The sequence below is a fragment of the Schistocerca gregaria genome, chromosome 1 (assembly GCF_023897955.1).
Source record: "Schistocerca gregaria isolate iqSchGreg1 chromosome 1, iqSchGreg1.2, whole genome shotgun sequence".
Classification (NCBI taxonomy): domain Eukaryota; kingdom Metazoa; phylum Arthropoda; class Insecta; order Orthoptera; family Acrididae; genus Schistocerca; species Schistocerca gregaria.
In genome coordinates, this window is record NC_064920.1 from 992,783,048 (window position 1) to 992,804,033 (window position 20,986).

General features: G+C 38.9%; 1 protein-coding gene across 1 annotated transcript in view; it reads left to right on the top strand.

Annotated features, from left to right (window-relative positions):
• Positions 1-20,986, top strand: part of LOC126284287 (uncharacterized) — a 194,889-nt gene that overhangs the window by 10,606 nt on the left and 163,297 nt on the right. Inside the window, exon 2 of the mRNA XM_049983153.1 lies at positions 16,224-16,508. Coding sequence (XP_049839110.1) covers positions 16,224-16,508 — 285 coding nt within the window. The remainder of the gene's footprint in view (positions 1-16,223; positions 16,509-20,986) is intronic.

The following is a 20,986-nucleotide window of genomic DNA, read 5'->3' on the forward strand; positions in this document are numbered from 1 at the left end:
TTTGCCAGGTAAAATAAGCTCTTACAAATCTTTAAAGGAGTAACAGTAATATCATAGTATGCTTACATAGTGGTTTTAACAGTAATTTTCTTTCAAATAATAATCATCACATATTGTTGGAATCATTATTCACTTTCAACCTACTCCGTATGATTTGCTTCCCAACAAGAATATATGGGCACAGCACGATCATGAATGATAATTTGTTCCTGAACTCCACAGAATACAGTGACATGATGGTCAAATGACACACTTAAAACCTGCCTGCACAAAACATTAAATGACCACACCCAAGTTAAACATACTAGAACAGTAAGTACTGAAAATACTTGATTGCTTAGAAATAGTTTACATCATGAACCACGACCTTAGTCAGCAAGACCATCGGATCTCTCCCCAACTGAGAATGTTCAGGGTGTTAAGAACAGGGCCCTCCAACCATTTCAGCATTTTGGTGATCTAATGCACCAGTTGGATAGAATGTGCCACAATATCCTTCCAATTGAATGGAATGTGGCACGATATCTCTCAGGAGGACATTCAACAACCTTATCAATCAATGCCAAGCCAAGTAACTGCTTGCATAAGGACCAGAGGTGTAATTACTGAATTGCTTGATTTGTGTAGCTCTTTCTTTTGAATAAATAATCCAATTTTTCTGAAACTGTTATCATTTGTTTTTCTGTACATGTACATCATGTCTACCAATTTCTGTCTGATTAAGATAATTCCATCCTGGTGCATTGTCTTCTATTTTGTTGAGAGCTTATAACCTACTATTGTTATCTAAGATCAAGCAGTCATAATAGTCTGGATAATTATGTTTGCATCTAATGGACTTGGACACCATCAGGAAACTTGCTACCCAGTCAATAGCTGACTTGTAGTAATACGATTACACAGTACTATTTTATTCTGTTCTTTGGTACACCATTATCAGAAATGTATCTCCCATGTTTGCCACTGAAAGCAAAGGACTTCTTTTAATAACCTGTCTTATCATGTACAGACATCAAAAAAAGTTTTGCATCACCTCGGTTCCGAGAGTTCTGCAACCTCTACAGAAAATTTGAATAGAGATCAACATAAACAACATTTCCGCCCTTTTTATTGCTCATGAAAACCACACATTGAATGTTGTACCACCATACAGTGAGACCTTCAGATATGGTGGTCCAGATTGCTGTACACACCGGTACCTCTAACATCCAGTACCACATACCCAGTAGCAAGTCCTCTTGCATTGATGCATGGATGTTTCGTTGTGGCATACTATCCACAAGTTGATCAAGGTACTGTTAGTTCAGATTGTCCCACTTCTCAACGGTGATTCGGCGCAGATCCCTCAGATTGGTTGGTGGGTTACATTGTCCACAAACAACCCTTTTCAATCTATCGATAGAGTTCATGTCTGGAGAACACAGTGGTCACTCTAGAAGGAAGTCATTCACAAGATGTGCATGATGGGGGGTGTGAATTGTCGTCCATGAAGACGGATGTCTCGCCAGTATGCTGGTGATATGGTTGCACTGTCAGTCAGAGGATGGCATTCACATATCGGACACCCATTGTGGCGCCTTCTGTGACCACCAGCAGTGTATACAGGCCCCACATAATGCCAGCCCAACACAGCAGGGAACCTTCATCTTGCTGCACTCGCTGGACAGTGTGTAAGGTGTTCAGCTGACTGGGCTGCCTCCAAACATGTCTCTTAACGATTGTCTGGTTGAAGGTATATGCGACACTCAATGGTGAAGAGAATGTGATGCCAATCCTGAGCAGTCCATTCGGCATGTTGTTGGGCCCATCTGTACCACACTGCATGGTTTCGTGGTTGCAAAGATGGACCTTGCCATGGACGTCGGGAGGGAAGTTGGGCATCATGCAGCCTACTGCGCACAGTTTGAGTTGTAAACCAACGTCCTGTGGCTGCATGAAAAGCATTATTCAACATGGTGGCATTGCTGTCAGGGTTCCTCCGAGCCATAATCCACAGGTAGCGGTCATCCACTGCAATAGTAGCCCTTGGGCAACCTGAGCGAGGCGTGTCTTCGACAGTGCCTGTTTCTCTGTATCTCCTCCATGTCTGAATGACATTGCTGTGGTTCACTCTGAGACACTTCCCTTGTTGAGAGCCCTTCCTGGCACAAAGTAACAATGTGGACACAATCAGACCCCGGTATTGACCATCTAGGAATGGTTGAACTACAGACAATACGAGCCGTTTACCTCTTTCCTGGTGGAATGACTGGAACTGATTGGCTGTTGGACCCTCTCTGTCTAATAGGTGCTGCTCCTGAATGGTTGTTTACATCTTCGGTTGGGTTTAATGACATATGTTAACAGTCAGATGGTGAGGCAAAACTTTTTTTGATGTGGGTAATTATGATTAATCTTTCCACTATATGTTAGGATGGACAGTGGAACATTATCATAGCCTAATTAAATAACTGCATGTTTGAATTAACAGTATTCTTATTTTCTCTGTTCGTTTGTATTTAAACTTTATCTTTTCATAAATCTGAACTAAGTTTTACATGAGAAATACTGTTAAGGTTTAAGGCTCAACCAATTTCAAATTTATTATCACTATTAGAGCTCTCAGTCGGCTTATTTGTGATTTCCAGGCTCACACACATATAGGGACTGCTGTGCTTTATGTGTTGCCAACACAGTTACACTTTACGCAAGCAGGGGGGGGGGGGGGGGGACTTTTTAGACAAAACACATACAGTAGGGACATTTATGTAAGCAAACAAAAAACATAGAGAAATATGTCAAATTATGCTCCCATAAGAAAATTTCCCCTTCCCCATGCTAAATTCTGTTTTTGCTCCCATGTATTGCTTCCTGAAATAAATAATTGCAAATTTAATAGGGACTGGTTGGTAGGACATGTTCTGAGGCATCAAGGGATCACAAATTTAGCATTGGAGAGCAGTGTGGAGGGTAAAAATTGTAGAGGGAGACCAAGAGATGAATACACTAAGCAGATTCAGAAGGATGTAGGTTGCAGTAAGTACTGGGAGATGAAGAAGCTTGCACAGGATAGAGTAGCATGGAGAGCTGCATCAAACCAGTCTCAGGACTGAAGACAACAACAACAACAACAACAACAACTAATATTTAGTGGAAAATAGTAACAGCTGCTCGGATTACAAACATTTACTAGTATGTAAGAGAAAGAAGATAAATGAAAAGGGTTAATACAAATCTCCATTATTTTCTAAACTCAAGTGACATGTCAAACAGCATCACATATAAAGGATACTAACATGTTATTCTGACCTAACTATAAGCCTGCTGGGTGTTTATGATTATTTTTTGGTAAAATAATCATGATAGCTGCAGCTGGATTACCCTACAGACCTTTATCAGTACAGGATGTTTCAAAAAGGACTTAACAACTTTAAAAATTCATATAAATTCATTGAAAGATGATATAGAAGAGGGTTTAGTGTTATTTTGTAGGGAAATACATCAAGCATTCTTACCTTAAACTAAAGATGTTACATGTAGCTTCTGTTGTTTATCCTGCACACATCCCATCACAAAGTCCATTTCTTCCCAAACTCACATTGCAGGTGTGACTTGTTCAGTGGTGCTGTAAATTCTTGCTCTAAGTTCTGGTAGAAAAGCCAGCACAGGAGGTACAAACAAAACACAATAACCTTGATGAATCGTCCCCCCTCCCCCAATATATATATAAAATTAAAAAATAAATTGAGTGGTGTCAGGTCTGGGGAACTTGGGGGCCATGCAATTGGTGCATCATGGCCAATCCATTGACCTATAAAGAGGTCACTGAAAAAATCCCAGATGTCAGTGGGGTGGGGTACAATCTTGCATGAAGTAAACATTTCGTTCTTGGTCACCCTCATCGATCTGTGGTATGAAAAATCGTTATGTTTCTCTCATGGAAAGAAAAGGAGCTGTACACTACATTCTTGCTCAATGCACAAAAAACATTCAGTTTATGGTTATCACAAACATGTTGCAAAGTTTGATGTGGAATTTAACTGCCCCAGATCCTACAGTTATGTGTGTTAACCTTACCACTTAAGTGAAAAGTCGACTCATCAGCAAAGATAATTTTGTCCAAGAAATGTTCATCCTCATGTAATAAATTTAACATATCTGCACAGAAGTTCTTCCAAGCAATTTATGAGTGTCTTTTGTTGCTTGTACGATTGTCTATTGGTACAGTTTCAAATGCAAACAGTTTCTCTGTCTATTGGTACAGTTTCAAATGCAAACAGTTTCTCAACACATACCAAACAGTCATGTGTGGGATTTGCAGGTCACAAGCTGCACACTGGGTCAATTTTGTAGGGCTGTTGACAAAATGTTGTCTCATTCACTCAACAATGTCATCAGATGTGCTTGGACGACCTGTTGATTCCCCATGTCTTACCGACTACCCTGTTTCTACAAAGCATTTATGCCACTCATAACTTGTAGGCCTACTAGGAGGATCTTTTGCGTACTTGGTATGGAAATTACACTGAACTGTTGTTGCTGATTTTGATTCATCAAACCAAAATCACAGCTAGCATGCTCAGGTCCAGTGAAGGCAGCCATCTTTAACACAACTGCCGCTAACACTCTCTACAGCACTCCTCCACCTACAAACTCTGGCAGAGTGATCCTATCTCAGAAGTCCAACACAATCTCCAATCCCTGCTCAAAGCCTTAGGCTCTGCCAAGAACCTCTCCCCTGAATACATTTCCCCCCTCACCCTTATGACATTCCACACACCCACTTTCTACATGCTCCCAAAATCCACTAACCCAACAATCGCGGACACCCTATTATGGCTCCTTATTGTGGCACCACTAAAAGAATATTGGCCCTCATTGACCAACACCTCCAACCTAATGCCTGTAATCTAGCCTCCCACATCAAAGATACCAAACATTTCCTTCACCAACTCTCCACCATCTGCACCTCTTTACCTCCTGGATCCCGACTTGTCACTGTTGATGCCATCTCCCTATACATCAACATCCCTCATGCCCATGGTCTTACTGCTATTGAACACTACCTTTCTCAACATCCTTCAGACTCCAAACCCACTATCTCATTCACCTTATTAACTTTATGCTAACTCAGAACTACTTCTCTTTTGATGGGAATTTATGCAAACAAATTTGTGGCACAGCCATGGGCAACTACATGGCAGCCTCCTACGCCAAACTCTTTATGAGCCATCTAGAGGAGACTCTCCTAGCATCCAAAAACGCCAAACCCCTATTCTTTTTCAGGCTCATTGATGATATGTTCATGATCTGGACTCAGGGCCAAGACACTCTATTTTAATTCCTTCAGAACCTCAATTTCTTCTCTCCCAGCTACTTTGCTTGGCCCTCCTCAACCCAGCATGCCACCTTCCTAAACATTAACTTCTTCTTCTCTGATGGGTCTATCCACCCCTCTGCCCACATTAAACTCACCAACTACCAACAGTATCTGCATTTTAACAGCAGTCATCCCTTTCACGTCAAAAGTCCCTCTCATACACCTGGCTACACTGGGATGGTGTACATAGGTTGGAACTTAAATAGCGGCAACACTGCTGTGGAGACACTATGCTATGGAATCTACTGTTGTTACTGATAGCACACTTTGTGACATACCTACCTTACCTCCAAGCAAATGGACTTGCCTGTCCCACATCACCGGTGTGCGCACAATAGAAGGAAACACAGTCACTTGTCAGTGAGCGGTCTAACGTAATGGTGGCCCTATGTTTCCGAAACAGGAACAATGGAGTTGGATCAAGATTGAATGCGCCGGAGGTTGTACAGCACGTCAGTGTCATCAAGGTCTTCAAGAGGTGCATGGGGAATTGGCATTGCCATACAGAATAGTGGCACATTCCGTAAAAGCTTTCAACGAAGGTCGACAAACGGTGGCAGACATGCATCGAGCAGGTCGTCCTAGCATCTCTGAAAAAGAAGTATATGCTGTTGTCATGTTAGTGGACAGTGGTCAACACCATATGATTTGTGAAATCGCCTACAAAACTGGATTAGTGCATACAACTGTGCTTTGCATCCTGAAGGAATGCCTGGGAATGCGGAAAATTGCATCACGATGGGTTCTGCATGACTTGATGGAAATGCAGAAATGGATGCGTTACAGTGCTGCTCAGATGCGCTGGGAGCACTATGAGCATGAAGGAAAGACTTCCTTATGTCATGTTGTAACAGTGGATGAGATGTGGACCACATCGTACAAGCCAAAGCTGAAACGCTAATCGAACGAATGGAGTCATTATGGGTCACCGTGAAAGTCAAAAGTGTCTCAGAGCCCCAGTATGGTGGAAGTTATGGTGATTCTCATGTATGACTGTGATGGTGTTATCCTAATGCATTATGTTTCGCCATGGCAGACCATCAGTGCACACTATTACTGTGACCAGCTTTGCGAAAGAAGTGCTGACGCTTTCTGCGCAACCCACCCATTATTTTTCAGGACAATGTGCGGGCAAATACAGTGCAAGCTGTTGCTGCTCTGTTCTGTCGATGGGACTGGGAAGTACTGTACCATCCATTATACTCACCAGACTTAAGTCCTTGTGACTTAAATTTGATTTCAAAGATGAAGGAACTATTTTGTGGCATTCGCTTCAGAACTGTTCCAGAGATTCGACAGGCTGTAGACTGCTCCATTCACACCATCAACTGAACAGACTCTGCTAACAATATATTATGCCTTCCACATCGCTGGCAATGGGTTCTACACAACGCTGGTGACTACTTTGGACAGTAACAGGTGCAAACATGTAACTCTTTTGTATCAGCTGTGAATAAATAGTTGCCACTACTTAAGTTCCAACCATTGTACATACAATGACAGTGTATTGCCCTTGCCCAGTGTACTAGGGGCCTCACCAAGACCTTCACAGACAGGCACAACCCCCAGACCTAGTTTACAGACAGATCCCCATGCTATTTCCCCTCACACTCCAATCCTCCCTCCACCCGCAAAAACCAGCCAAAGGAATGCTCCCTTCATCACCCAACCTTATCCCAGACTGGAACAGCTGAACCACATCCTTTGCCAGGGCTTTGATTGTCCGTCATCAGGGGATTTCCTAACCGAATTCCTTCCCATCCCTTCTAAACTGATGTTCTGTCACCCAGCCAACCTCCACATCATCGTAGTCCACCCCTAAGTCACATACAATCCAAACGCCTTGCCACAAGGATCATATCATCCTGGTCTGGAACAGTTGAACCACATCCTTTGCCAGGGCTTTGATTACCTATCATCAAGCTCTGAAATGAGGGACATCCTACTCAAGATCCTTCCCACCCCTTTTAAAGTGGTGTTCTATCACCCACCCAACCTCCACAACATCCTAGTCCATCCCTAAGCCACTTCCAATCCCTACCCTTTGTTACAAGGATCACATCCCTGTGAAAGACCCAGGTGCAAGAACTGCTCAATCCATCCACCCAGCAATTCTTATTCCAGTACTGTCAAGGGTTTATTGTACCACATCATGGTCTGGACCATTTGTGAAATCAACCATGTCATATACCAGCTCTGCTGCAATAATTGCATGGCTTTTTATGTTGGTATGACTACCAACTAGCTATCCATCAGCATGAATAGGCGCTTCCAAACAACCCTGTGCCCCAACATACATGGTTTCTTCACTACCTGAGCCATCTGGAACCTCCCTTCCACCACCAGCTTATTTGAACTGTGCAGTTGGGAATTACTGTTACAACACATTCTGTGCTTTTGTAACTATCCTGGCCTCAACCTACAATAACATACTGCCCCTACAACCTACAGTTTCCACCTCCTCTGACCTATCACCACCTTCTTCTATCACCCTCTACCAATGCTCCCACCCATCTTTCCTCACTCCTCTCCTTTTTCACTCTGTTTCCCCCATTTCCCTGCCCTGCACCCTACGGATGCAGCACATGGCAGTCTAGTCCATGTACACTCTGCCAGATGGTGCTCCCCCCTCCCCCCACCCATTTATTGCTTCCCCTTCCCCTTCCCCTTCCCATCCCCTGCTGATTGCTGCTTCCATTCCACATGACAATTACATTCTCATCTGAGCGTGAAGTGTGCTTGCTTGTGTAAATGAATGGTACGTGTTTCTCTTTCTTTTTCTGATGAAGGCTGTGGCAGAAAGCTTATGTGTAAGTTTCTTTTAATTGTGCCTGTCACAACTTACTGTGTCATCTTTATGGTAAATAGCAACCTATCTTTTAATACATTGTTCTGCACACACACACACACACACACACACACACACACACACACACACACAGTGCTTGATTTCCAAAACAAGAGGTTCTAATACTGTGACCTTCTGGATGATGTTTAAAATATTATTTTAATACTTTTCTAAGCATTTTAAAAATGTGACTACAATATTTGTACTAGTAAAAATAAATCTTATCATATGCAGTGAGGATCTTTTATTACACATTTTACTAATTAAGTTAGGCATTATTTCTCAGTTTATGATTTGTTACAAAAGAGAAATTACAGTAAGGTGAACACACATGAATTTGAACTACAAGATACTGAACCAGGGAAAAATCTTAAATGTTTTAACCTACGATTTATATAACTGTCCTAAGCTTTGAAATTATTTTATTTTGGATCTCTCCCCTTCAATGTTGCTGGTGTCCATAGTAGAGTGCAGCCCACAAAGCAGATAGGATCCCATGTACCATGAAGGGCCAAAACAACTCAGTGGTGAACCAGTACACTTCAGAAAAAGTAGTGAAGAAACAGTTTTTGTTAACAGAGGAGCTCTGCCAGCAGTAATGATCAGATTTGCATTCACTAGATGACACTGAAACTGTGTTGATGGTAGTGTCAATGGAAGTTAACTTGTGGGATAGTTCTCTTTGTTTTCACAATTTCCACCAAAGTTCTCACAGTTGCCTAAAACATACTCCCAAAACACTTTGATTGTATTTCGTTTGTTAACTGAAAGGGAACTGCAAGTGCCTCAACATCTTTTTCCGAAAATTTCTATCATACCACATTTCTAAATCTGCAATTCTGATATTTTCCCATCAGAGGTACCAGTACAGAATACTGACATGTACCGTCATCAATCAAGCACTGTGTGTGTCTGTGTGTGTGTGTGTGTGTGTGTGTGTGTGTGTGTGAGAGAGAGAGAGAGTAAACAACTTATATTATTCAGCATGTAGCTGTGGGTACAAATAAATCTGTGATGTGAAAGTAAAATGAATGCATTATGATCCATGAAACATGGAACTAATTAACTAACTAACTCTCCAATTTCTCTGTTTCTATCTCTCCATTTAAGTAGGTCTCAGAAGGTGCAGTGATATTGACTAACCACTGTGTCATCCTCAGCTGACAAGCATCACTGGATGCAGATATGGAAGTGTATACAGTCAGCACACTGCTCTCCTTGCTGTTGTCAGTTTTTGTGACTGGAGCTGCTACTTCACAGTCAAGTAGCTCCTCAATTGACCTCGCAAGGGCCGAGTGCGTGCCGCTTGCCAACAGCACTAGGCAGATCAGACAGTCATCCATCCAAGTGATAACGAAGCCTGTTGGCACTTAACTGTGGTGAGCTTGTAGGAACTAGTGTTATCACAGCACAAGGCCATTGGCTCTATTTCTATTCATTCTGTTTAATGTACTCAGACAGAATTATGCGCTCTGCCTTTTTCAAAGTTTATCAGTGATCACTTTCTTTCATTTTGACCCTTGGGCCTCCCTTTTTCTCTTATTTTACCTCATTTTCACTCTTTCCATCAAAGCACTTTTCTATTTGAATGTCACAATAAATAAAAAATTGAAGATCCTGGTATTTGAATTTGTTTCATTTCATGCCCAGTGATGCTGTTCATTTCATTTCCACATGTTTGATTCATGAGTTCAAGATCCTGTCAGGCAAAATCAGTGAAGATGTTCAGTTTATATCTTTATGCCTCCCTAAAGCAAATCACTACATTACACTATATAATTTACTCATGTCTTCCACTGGTAAAAATGACAATGTGTCAGCTTTACAACTCCTTCATCTCATTAGAAAGAACTGCTTGATTTATGTTTATGATTCTTTCTTCTATATTTCCACACAGTATTTGTGGGTTAAGTGTTTGGAAATTTCCAACCCTAGAAATAAATAAATGCATAGAGTTTGACAATGTGAAATCTGCTTTCACTGTGCTGGTAAATTGCTAAATAATAAGTAAGTTAAGGAATAGAAACAATGCCTGATGAGTTGTTCATTTCATTACATTGTGCTTTGAATACATTTAAATTACATTTAAATTATTGAAACAGACGGGTAATTCTTGCATGTGATAAATTAAAATGTGTGCTATGCAAGAGCTCTAACCCATATTTCATTCTTTTTTTGGAACTGTTCTCTCAATTCAGCCTGTGTCACAGACCTTCCCTGGTTTTATCATCTCAGGTATTTGATTATAACATTATGAAAAGGATAGTTGCTTCACACTGTATAGTGGAGATGCTGAGCTGCAGAAAGGCACAACAAAATGATTGTCGAACAAGTAAGCTTTTGGACAAAAGTGCCTTCACTGGAATTAGGCAACATGCGTGCACACACACACACACACACACACACACACACACACACACACACACACACACATGATCATATTCTCTGGTTGCTGCCGAGACCAGAGCTCCTTTCGTTGCGCCTTTCTATGATTCAGTGGCTCTGAAGTACGGTGAGTAGCAACTATTCTTTTCATAATATTATCATTACTCCATCCTGGATTTTCTGTTGTTTGATTTTTAATTACCAAATTTTCATGATTGCCTGTTGTTGCCTTTTAAGTTTGTGTAGCATGTATGTAGTAGTAGTAGCTTTATTCATCTGTAGATCTCACTCGCGGGGTGGAATCTGAGCTAACTATTTGTAGTATCATTCCCAGAACCGATCGCGGTCCTCTGGTTTGGAGCCAAGCAGAAGGCTTAAACCAGAGGCTCAGATGATTCTGCGGAGACCTGGGGTGCAAATTTCTCGACATTCGCTATTGGGTAGAGAAATGTAGGGTCCCCCTGAATAGCTCAGGCGTGCACTACATGCCAGAAGCGGCTACAAGGGTAGTGGAGTACGTGTGGAGTGCACATGTGGGTTTTTTAGGTTAGAGAATTCCCTCCCTAGGCTCGACATGACGCCTCCTGAGACGCGGCAAGGTAGGAGTAGGCAAAATGCAACAGGGAATAACAATATTAATGTGCTGATAGTAAACAGCAGGAGCGTCTATAGAAAGGTCCCAGAACTGCTCTCATTAATAAACGGTCACAATGCCCACATAGTACTAGGGACAGAAAGTTGGCTGAAACCAGATGTAAACAGTAATGAAATTCTAAACTCGGATTGGAATGTATACCGCAGAGACAGGCTGGACAGTGAAGGGAGAGGCGTTTTTATAGTGATAAGAAGTGCAATAGTAACGAAGGATCCGAAATGTGAAATAAATTGTGTGAAGGTAACTGTTAAAGCAGGCCCAGACATGGTAATTAGATGTCTCTATAGGCCCCCTGGCTCAGCAGCTGTTGTGGCTGAGCACCTGCAGGATAATTTGGAAAATATTTCGAGTAGATTTCCTCACAATGTTATAGTTCTGGGTGGAGATTTTAATTTGCTGGATGTAGACTGGGAGACTCAAACGTTCATAATGGGTGGCAGGGACAAAGAATCCAGTGAAATTTTTTTAAGTGCTTTATCTGAAAACTACCTTGAGCAGTTAAACAGAGAACTGACTCGTGGCAATAACATATTAGACCTCCTGGTGACAAACAGACCCAAACTATTTGAAACAGTTAACGCAGAACAGGGAATGAGCGATCATAAAGCGGTTATTGCATCAATGATTTCAGCCGTAAATAGGGGTATTAAGAAAGGTAGGAAGATTTTTCTGTGTAGCAGATTACAGAGTACCTAATGGCTCAACACAAAAGTTTTGTCTCAAGTACAGATAGTGTTGAGGATCAGTGGACAAAGTTCAAAACCATCATAGAATATGTGTTAGATGAGTGTGTGCCAAGCAAGATCATAAGAGATGGAAAAGAGCCACCATGGTACAACAACTGAGTTAGAAAACTGCTGCGGAAGCAAAGGGAACTTCACAGCAAACATAAACATAGCCAAAGCCTTGCAGACAAACAAAAATTATGCGAAGCGAAATGTAGTGTGAGTAGGGCTATGCGAGAGGCGTTCAATGAATTCTAAAGTAAAGTTCCATGTACTGACTTGGCAGAAAATCCTAAGAAATTTTGGTCTTATGTCAAAGCAGTAGGTGGATCAAAACAAAATGTCCAGACACACTGTCACCAAAATGGTACTGAAACAGAGGATGACAGACTAAAGGCCGAAATACTAAATGTCTTTTTCCAAAGCTCTTCCACAGAGGAAGACTGCACTGTAGTTCCTTCTCTAGATTGTCGCACAGATGACAAAATGGCAGATATCAAAATAGACGACAAAGGGATAGAGAAACAATTAAAATTGCTCAAAAGAGGAAAGGCCGCTGGACCTGATGGGATACCAGTTCGATTTTACACAGAGTATGCGAAGGAACTTGCGCCCCCCCCCCTCCCCCTTTCTTGCAGCGGTGTACTGTAGGTCTCCAGAAGAGCGTAGCGTTCCAATGGATTGGAAAAGGGCACAGGTCATCCCCGTTTTCAAGAAGGGGTGTCAAACAGATGTGCAGAACTATAGACTTATATCTCTAACGTCGAACAGTTGTAGAATTTTGGAACACGTATTATGTTTGAGTGTAATGACTTTTCTGGAGACTAGAAACCTACTCTGTAGGAATCAGCATGGGTTTCGAAAAAGACGGTCGTGTGAAACCCAGCTCGTGCTATCCATCCACGAGACTCAGATGGCCATAGACACGGGCTCCCAGGTAGATGCCGTGTTTCTTGACTTCCGCATGGCGTTCGATACAGTTCCCCACAGTTGTTTAATGAACAAAGTAAAAGCATATGGACTATCAGACCAATTGTGTGATTGGACTGAAGAGTTCCTAGATAACAGAATGCAGCATGTCATTATCAATGGAGAGAAGTCTTCCAAAGTAAGAGTGATTTCAGGTGTGCTGCAGGGGAGTGTCGTAGGACCGTTGCTATTCACAATATACATAAATAGCCTTCTGGATGACATCGGAAGTTCACTGAGGCTCTTTGCAGATGATGCTGTTGTATATCAAGAGGTTGTAACAATGGAAAATTGTACTGAAATGCAGGTGGATCTGCAGCGAATTGCGCATGGTGCAGGGAATGGCAATTGAATCTCAATGTAGACAAGTGTAATGTGCTGTGAATACATAGAAAGATAGATCTCTTATCATTTAGCTACAAAATAGCAGATCAGCAACTGGGAGCAGTTAATTCCATAAATTATGTGGGAGTACACATTAGGAGTGATTTAAAATAGAATGATCATATAAAGTTGATCGTTGGTAAAGCAAATGCCAGACTGAGATTCTTTGGAAGAATCCTAAGGAAATGCAATCCGAAAACAAAGGAAGTAGGTTATAGTACGTTTGTTCGCCCACTACTTGAATACTGCTTAGCAGTGTGGTATCCGTACCAGATAGGGTTGATAGAAGAGATAGAGAAGATCCAATGGAGATCAGTGCGCTTTGTGACAGGATCATTTAGTAATCATGAAAGTATTACAGAGATGATAGATAAACTCCAGTGGAAACTCTGCAGGAGAGACGCTCAGTAGCTCGGTACGGGCTTTTGTTGAAGTTTCGAGAACATACCTTTACCGAAGAGACAAGCAGTATATTGCTCCCTCCTACATATATCTTGTGAAGAGACCATGAGAATAAAATCAGAGAGATTAGAGCCCACACAGAAGCATACCGACAATCCTTCTTTCCATGAACAATATGAGACTGGAATAGAAGGGAGAACCGATAGAGGTACTCAACACACTGTCATGTGGCTTGCTGAGTATGGATGTAGATGTAGATCTCTTTTTACAAGGATATAGGACATGTCAAAGTACTTACAAGTTTAGACCAATTTAAAATAATGTAATTCGTATACACAAATATTTACAGACTTCTATTTAGACATAATTGTTAGTTTTACTCCTGGTATAGAATAGTTTTTTTTACAAATAACTTATTAAAGTAATGTAATGCCACACCGTTCACTCATATCTTACTATTAGTCCCTGCACACATTACACACATATTGTTTCATAACACTTCACTCACTACACACACACACACACACACACACACACACACACACACACACACACACACACACACACTCTTTGGTGATCTCTGGGCCTTTTTCTGTACCACAACTTCCCATTTGCTATCTTGAAAAACTGAGTCAGCATCCCTCCATAATAAGTGAGATGATAAGCTCAGAAAGAGGAAAAGTGTTAGTATTGTGCTATGTATAGCTTGGGGGTAAGTATTTGTAGAAAGGAAAAAAGAAGGAAAAACCATAATGTGAAGGTGTTATGTGGAATGTTGGATGTTTTATAATCATTATTATTATTATTATTATTATTATTTACTTGTACAATATTTTTGCTATCAAACCCCTACTCTGTTTAATCTAAGTAATCCTTCAATTTATAAAATGTATTGCATACCAGGTACTTTTTAGCTGCCTTTTTAAATAAGTTTATTTTTGCAATTTATTTAATCTCTTTTGGTAATTTATTGTACAATTTTATTCCTTAGTAGAAAATGCTGTTTTGAGTTTTATGTTTACTTTTTCTTGGTAAATGTAAGTTCAGTCTAGCTCTTGTTGCATGGTCATGGGCAGAGCTGTTTGTATAGTAATTACCAATGTTATTTTTGATGTGTATAACTGACTGGTAAATGTATTCAGATGGAACAGTTAAAATCCCCAATGTTTTGAAGAGATCTTAACAATGAGCTCAACTAGTTTTTATTAGTTATCATTCTTGTGGCTCCTTTCTAGAGTTTGAAAATTGTGTTCAAATTTTGTGCGTTTGTTCCCCAAAAAAGAATGCCATAGCTAAGAATTGAGTGTACATACGAATAATATGTAACTAAAAGACACTGCATGTTACACACTGATGATAGGATTCTAAGGGGATAATATGCTGATGACATTCTGTTTGCAAGTACCTTTGTGTGTTCACTGAGAAAAAAGCAATATTCATTCCAAGAAATTTTGCTTTTATTACACAGTCTATAGAGGTTCCATCTACATTTAATTTAACATTGTCATTTTTCCGCTTCAAACTGAAATTTATGGCATTAGTTTTCTTTATGTTCAATGTCTCTCTATTGCTTATTGACCAATCGTAAACTTCCTTGAGAGTTTCATTTGCTTTCTCAGCAAGGAGTTCTCTTGTTTTCTCAGTGACTATAATATTGCTGTCATCAGCAAAGAGAATTTTTTCACAATGAGTAACACTAGTGGGAAAGTTATTGATGTATATCAAGAATATTATTGGTCGTAATATGCTACCTTGTGGAACCCCTATATTAATGTATTTTGTATCTGATAAGTGTTTTACTAAATGTATAGTTCTATTTGAAGTATGTGTTATCTCTGCTCTGTGTACCCTATCTGCTAGGTATGATCGAAACTAGTCATTAGCTACCCCTATTATTCCTAATGCTTCTAATTTATTTAATAGAATATTGAGGTCAACTGTATCAAACATCTTAGAAAGATCCAAAAATATGCCTGTGACACATTAGTGAATTCTACTATGACTGGCTCCGTATTTTTGCCACTTCAGAAACCAAACTGTGATTCGCTTAAAATATTGTATTTATTCAGGTAATTCATTAACCTGTCTTTCATAATTGCTTCTATTATTATTATGGGCTGGTAATTTTCTATCTTCTGCATTACCTTTCTTAAGCAAAGGTACAACTCTTGCCTGTTTTAACTGCTCTGGACATGTCCCTGAAGCGAAGGATTCATTTATTATATTTGTTAAGGGGCCTTGTATAACCACCATGCATTGTTTCAGTACACACAATGGTACTTCATCTAAGCCTACTGACTTTTTATTTTTTAGTTTTTGAACAGTTTTATTGACTTCATTCTCTGTGGTTGGAAGTAACATCATTGTATTTAGTGCAACATTATTTACAGGTGTTATATTCGTAGTATAAAAGACTAAATCATTTAGTATGACAATATTAAAGTGCAGATATTTCAAAATATATTTCTTTACAAGGCACTACCTCTCCTGTTCTAGGTGTTGTCTGTATGTACAAACATGAGTATATTCGATCCAGATAGTATACATGCAACGAAGTTTTACTGTCATTTGCACCAGTTACTGCGGATTTTTGTGGCAGCACCAAGATCAAAAATTGTGTGGAATTCAGTATCAGTCTTGCAGCAAGCCACTCAAAATCCAGCTGCTAAGACAGCATTACTTCATGTACATCGCTTTGCAAGTGTACTTGGACGTCTTCTTGTTGCTGGTGCTGCAACATTGTTAATTCAACAGAAGATACAACTTTTGAAACTGCTGCAGGTTAGGTAATAAGCAGGTAGAAAAAAATAAAATATGTCCATTATATTTATTTTTTGTCATTATTTTATTGCTTTTGTTGACGATAAGGTAAATTCATGCAGTAAAGTGCCTGTACAAATACAGTGTTGCAAACCTGTAGAGTCAGAATTATACAGATAATAAGAGTATCCAAACTGAAAGTTGTGGTGAGTTAAAGAACCCATATTCAGATATAAACAATTGAGATGATGTGCTTTCTTGAATGATAAACATGTCTGGGACATATTTTTGTAACGTGCTTGTGTTTCTGCATTAATGTTGGTTTGGCATAAACCCAACATGACTAAACCAAATGTCCTGCCACGTAATTCAGTTTGTTCTAATACTGCACTGTGGGATATATCTGCCTGTGAGAGCCTGTAAGCTCACCCTATAGGCAGGCACAGGTAGAATAGTCAACCCGCCAGGTGACCGTGTGCATGTGCGAACCACTAAGCAATTGGTGGGATGAGGGCTGTGTGATCACATAGGTTATGGCCCACCTGTCTAATGGCATACATGTCAGCTATTTGCCAACTACCGTCCACTGCTGCCCGATTGTACTCGCTCCTTGATCGTGAACAACCAAATGTAATTAGTTCAAATCACACTTTTGTTTATTTTAAGACAGTTGAATTTCTAGCAATAATTCACTATTTCATTAATAATGTTTTTTAGGTTGTGCAATCAGTAATTGATTTACAGCATTTTTTTAAGCCAAATGTGTAATAGATGCTCACAAAATATTGATGCTATAGAATCCCATGTAAACATAAATTTCTATTTTTCTCTCACTAACATACTTTCTAAATACAGAAAATCCATGTATCTTCTTCAGCCAACTAATAGGTTTTTAAAAAGCATATAGAGGCCTAATAATACAACACAGTCAAATTTGTGTCTTTTTAATTTGCATTTATTTCTGTAAACCAACTGTGATCGGCTCATTGTTAGTGATTTTGTTAGTTAATATACCACAGGTCAGCACTTCACATAATCTACGAGTGGCTTAATAGAGTTTTTCAAGTGGTAACACAGATAATGAGCATACTAACTTTACATTGACTAATAACTTAGCAACTGCTCTGTTTAACAGGTGGATTCAACCTAACTCACATAGCTGGTCACATTTTGACTACTACATATGAACTTCTGACAAGTGTTTTCATTTTCACCATGTAGCGTGAACTGAACAATAGCAACATGATGTTTACATTTTCACTCTTGGACACTGACTGTCTGATAATAGAGTGACATATAGATTGTTTATGTGATGACTCCTAATCCCTTCCTCACTGTGACTTTATTCGTGGTGTCTATTTATAGACATACATATCACATAAAATTACAGATTGGTAAAGTACTAAGCTGTTCTGTTTTAAGTATTAACATAACAGGCAGGAAAAGTAAAGGAACAAATACAGGTATACAATAAGGAGTGAAATGAGTTTGTTTAACTAATAATGTACAAATAGAAAATGGAAAAATTATCATTACCTTTTTATGTAAGAGCAACAGAGGTTCCCAAAGTTCACCAAAACGTTTCTAGAAAGTGAAATTCTGTAACTAGAATAATTATTAAACTAACAAGCTTAAGGAAACAGAAAAGTCTGGGCTTTGAAATCATGTCCTTGGCACTCAGAAAGAAGTACATTTTAAGACTCAAACATTCTGGAACCAAAAATTTTTTAATATGAGTAACTTTGGAAATATTACTTTTTGGAAAAAGTTTGTTGGAAGTTGGAGAATAAGGGCTTTTAAATGAGCTATGGTAGTCTTGGATTAAACAGTTTTTTTGCAGTATGGAATATTGAAATGTACATGATATACTGGTACTGGTATCATGAACTATTAATGTATTGCTTTAATTAAATGTTTCCATAAGAACTAAACATACTATTGTCATCTGTATGAAAAATGTCCTGTGAACAATAAAGTTTTGTGAAATACAACATAAATAACAGACTAGTTCATATAACTATTGTGTATGTAGGGGAGAATGTTATAGCTACCTTGGAACACTTGATGGAATTTCACTTCTAGCCAGCCCCATAAAAGAGCTTTTATGTCTATTCTTATTTCATTTTTAAGTGATGACATTCACTTTTTGTGTGCTGCAGTCCTTTTCTGAAAACACAAACATTGCTCTAGAAAGGTAAGGTTTCTCCAAATATTGAAAATGCTCCAAGTTACAAAATTGTCATGTAATTAGTTGTGGTCAAGAAAATCTTGGCAGTACTGTATGTAATAGTGTATTTTGTTATGTTATTACTCTACTAGACACCAATGATCAACAAATCAAATCAAATTAAGTAGAAATATTATCAAAAACCATTTGCAAGCTAACCCCGTGTTTCCAAACTACATGAAATTTTCAGTTTTTATGGATTACCATTGATAATAGTAAGAAAACAACAGTGAACTTTTTTTAGAATTCTGTTTTTTTTTTACCATTTTATAAAAGTGGTACTTTTGAGTACTGTCTGGTTCTCCAGTGGGTTGCTGACTGATAATTCTCAGTACAGCACTTTTCCTAAAAGAAAACATATCAAAATGTTGTACAATGCTCTAAAGTTACAAATCAGTGAACATTAGCAAGGTAATTATGCATTTACTAAATGGAATTCAGCAAAAATATTTTTGTTTTCATCGCATCAGAGAAACACTCTGCAAAATAAACATTTTGGGTCTGGTCTAAATTGAATGTTTCTTTTACAACATGAGGATGGTTTCCTATAATCAAAGTCCTCTCATTCCATTTTTTAGAATTTGAAAGTTCTGTGAGAAACTATTTCTGTTTATACTCATTAAGTCACACATCAAAGTTTTATCTGCTTTTATCCTTCAGAACAGGGCAAAGTAAATAAAAAAGTTATCAGAGTCTAGTATCCCATTTTTGCCCCAAACATTCTTGGGTGAGGAGAGAATCCACACCATGAAGGAATTATCCGAATTGCACAGTAATTGGTATATGTGATGTACATCCACAGGCAAACACACTATCACAATTTCAGAAAAAATGAACGGTTTATTCAAGAGAAAGAGCTTCACAAAGTGAGCAAACCAGTAATTGATAGAGTTGTTGGATCTGCTTAGGCAAGTGACAATCTGGTTTGTATGCCACTTCTGTTCAGGGCATCTCCAGACACGTCTGTAGCTGGGAATATCATTGTCTGTAGTTGAATTGTCTTCATTGATGAGTCCCATGCAAATCAAGTGCCAGTGACCAGTGAAGACATGTCTGGAGATGTTGCAGACAGTGGTGGGATGCAAACATGACTGTCGCCTGACATACAGCCTGATAGCCACAAGTGATGGTCTCACCTTATTATTGATTTATGTCTTTTGTTGAAGGCCATATTGATTTTTAATCTTTTCTTAACCTACATTTTTAATTTAATTTTCATTTTCTATGTTTTGTGTTTAAAGGATGGGACATGGATGTGATATTTTGGGTCCAGAGTTATCGGACTTTTCAAAGCATACATAAAAACATGATACATACGGTGACATGTTTACATGAAACCAAGAAAAATAAGTTTAAAATAATGAACCTGAAATATTAAAGCACAGTTAAATTTTTCTTTGAATGTCACATAGGTTTACTCTTATCAAGAATTAATTTACTTTACATGGGATCATATGAATTACATTTTTGTTAATTTATTTTTTATTTTGTACATGATAAAATTAACTCTCTCAGTGTAAAATTCAGAGAACTATGTGAGCCATTTGCAATTAAAAAAGCACTAAAGCAGGACTCAGAGAGGGTTATGTTTTGCCACCACTACACCCTGTCTGCGCTCTGTATTAGTTAATGCGAAAATGGTACAAGGCAAATCCTAAGAAAATATAAATCAGTACAAAGAAAGATCAAAAATTTAAATAACTAAGGATCTGCAGACAACGTAGCATTACAACCTAACTACACTACATACCAGAAGCCAAGAGTCAGATATTAAGCATACATGATATAGAACAAAAAATAAGACTCCAGATAGCATTCTAAAACACTGAGGTGATGATAACAGACCAACAAGTAATAAACCACATAACAGTAAACTGCAGAAAAGAAAAATTCATTTAAACAATTTAGATACTTAAGAGAAGTTAGAAGATGCAACTTGAATGTAAAACTTGCTTGGCAAGAAAGATTTAATAAAACGATTAAGGCTTGAAAACTGGCATGGTCTACATGGAAGAAAAAGCCTGTCAATAAAAACAAAATAAAACACTACAATATAGTGGTTCAGTGGGAGGTAACACACACAAGTTAAAATTTTTGAAGTCACTCAGAGAAACAGAACTGACAATGAGGAATAGCTAGAACACATATAAATAAAAAAATATCAGAAGGGTCAATGAAGGATAGTGCCAAAACAAGAGAAGTACAGGGAACTGGAGACAGTTGTGAATACTATGGGTAAAATGAGGATATCTTTTTTGGCTACATTAAAGTA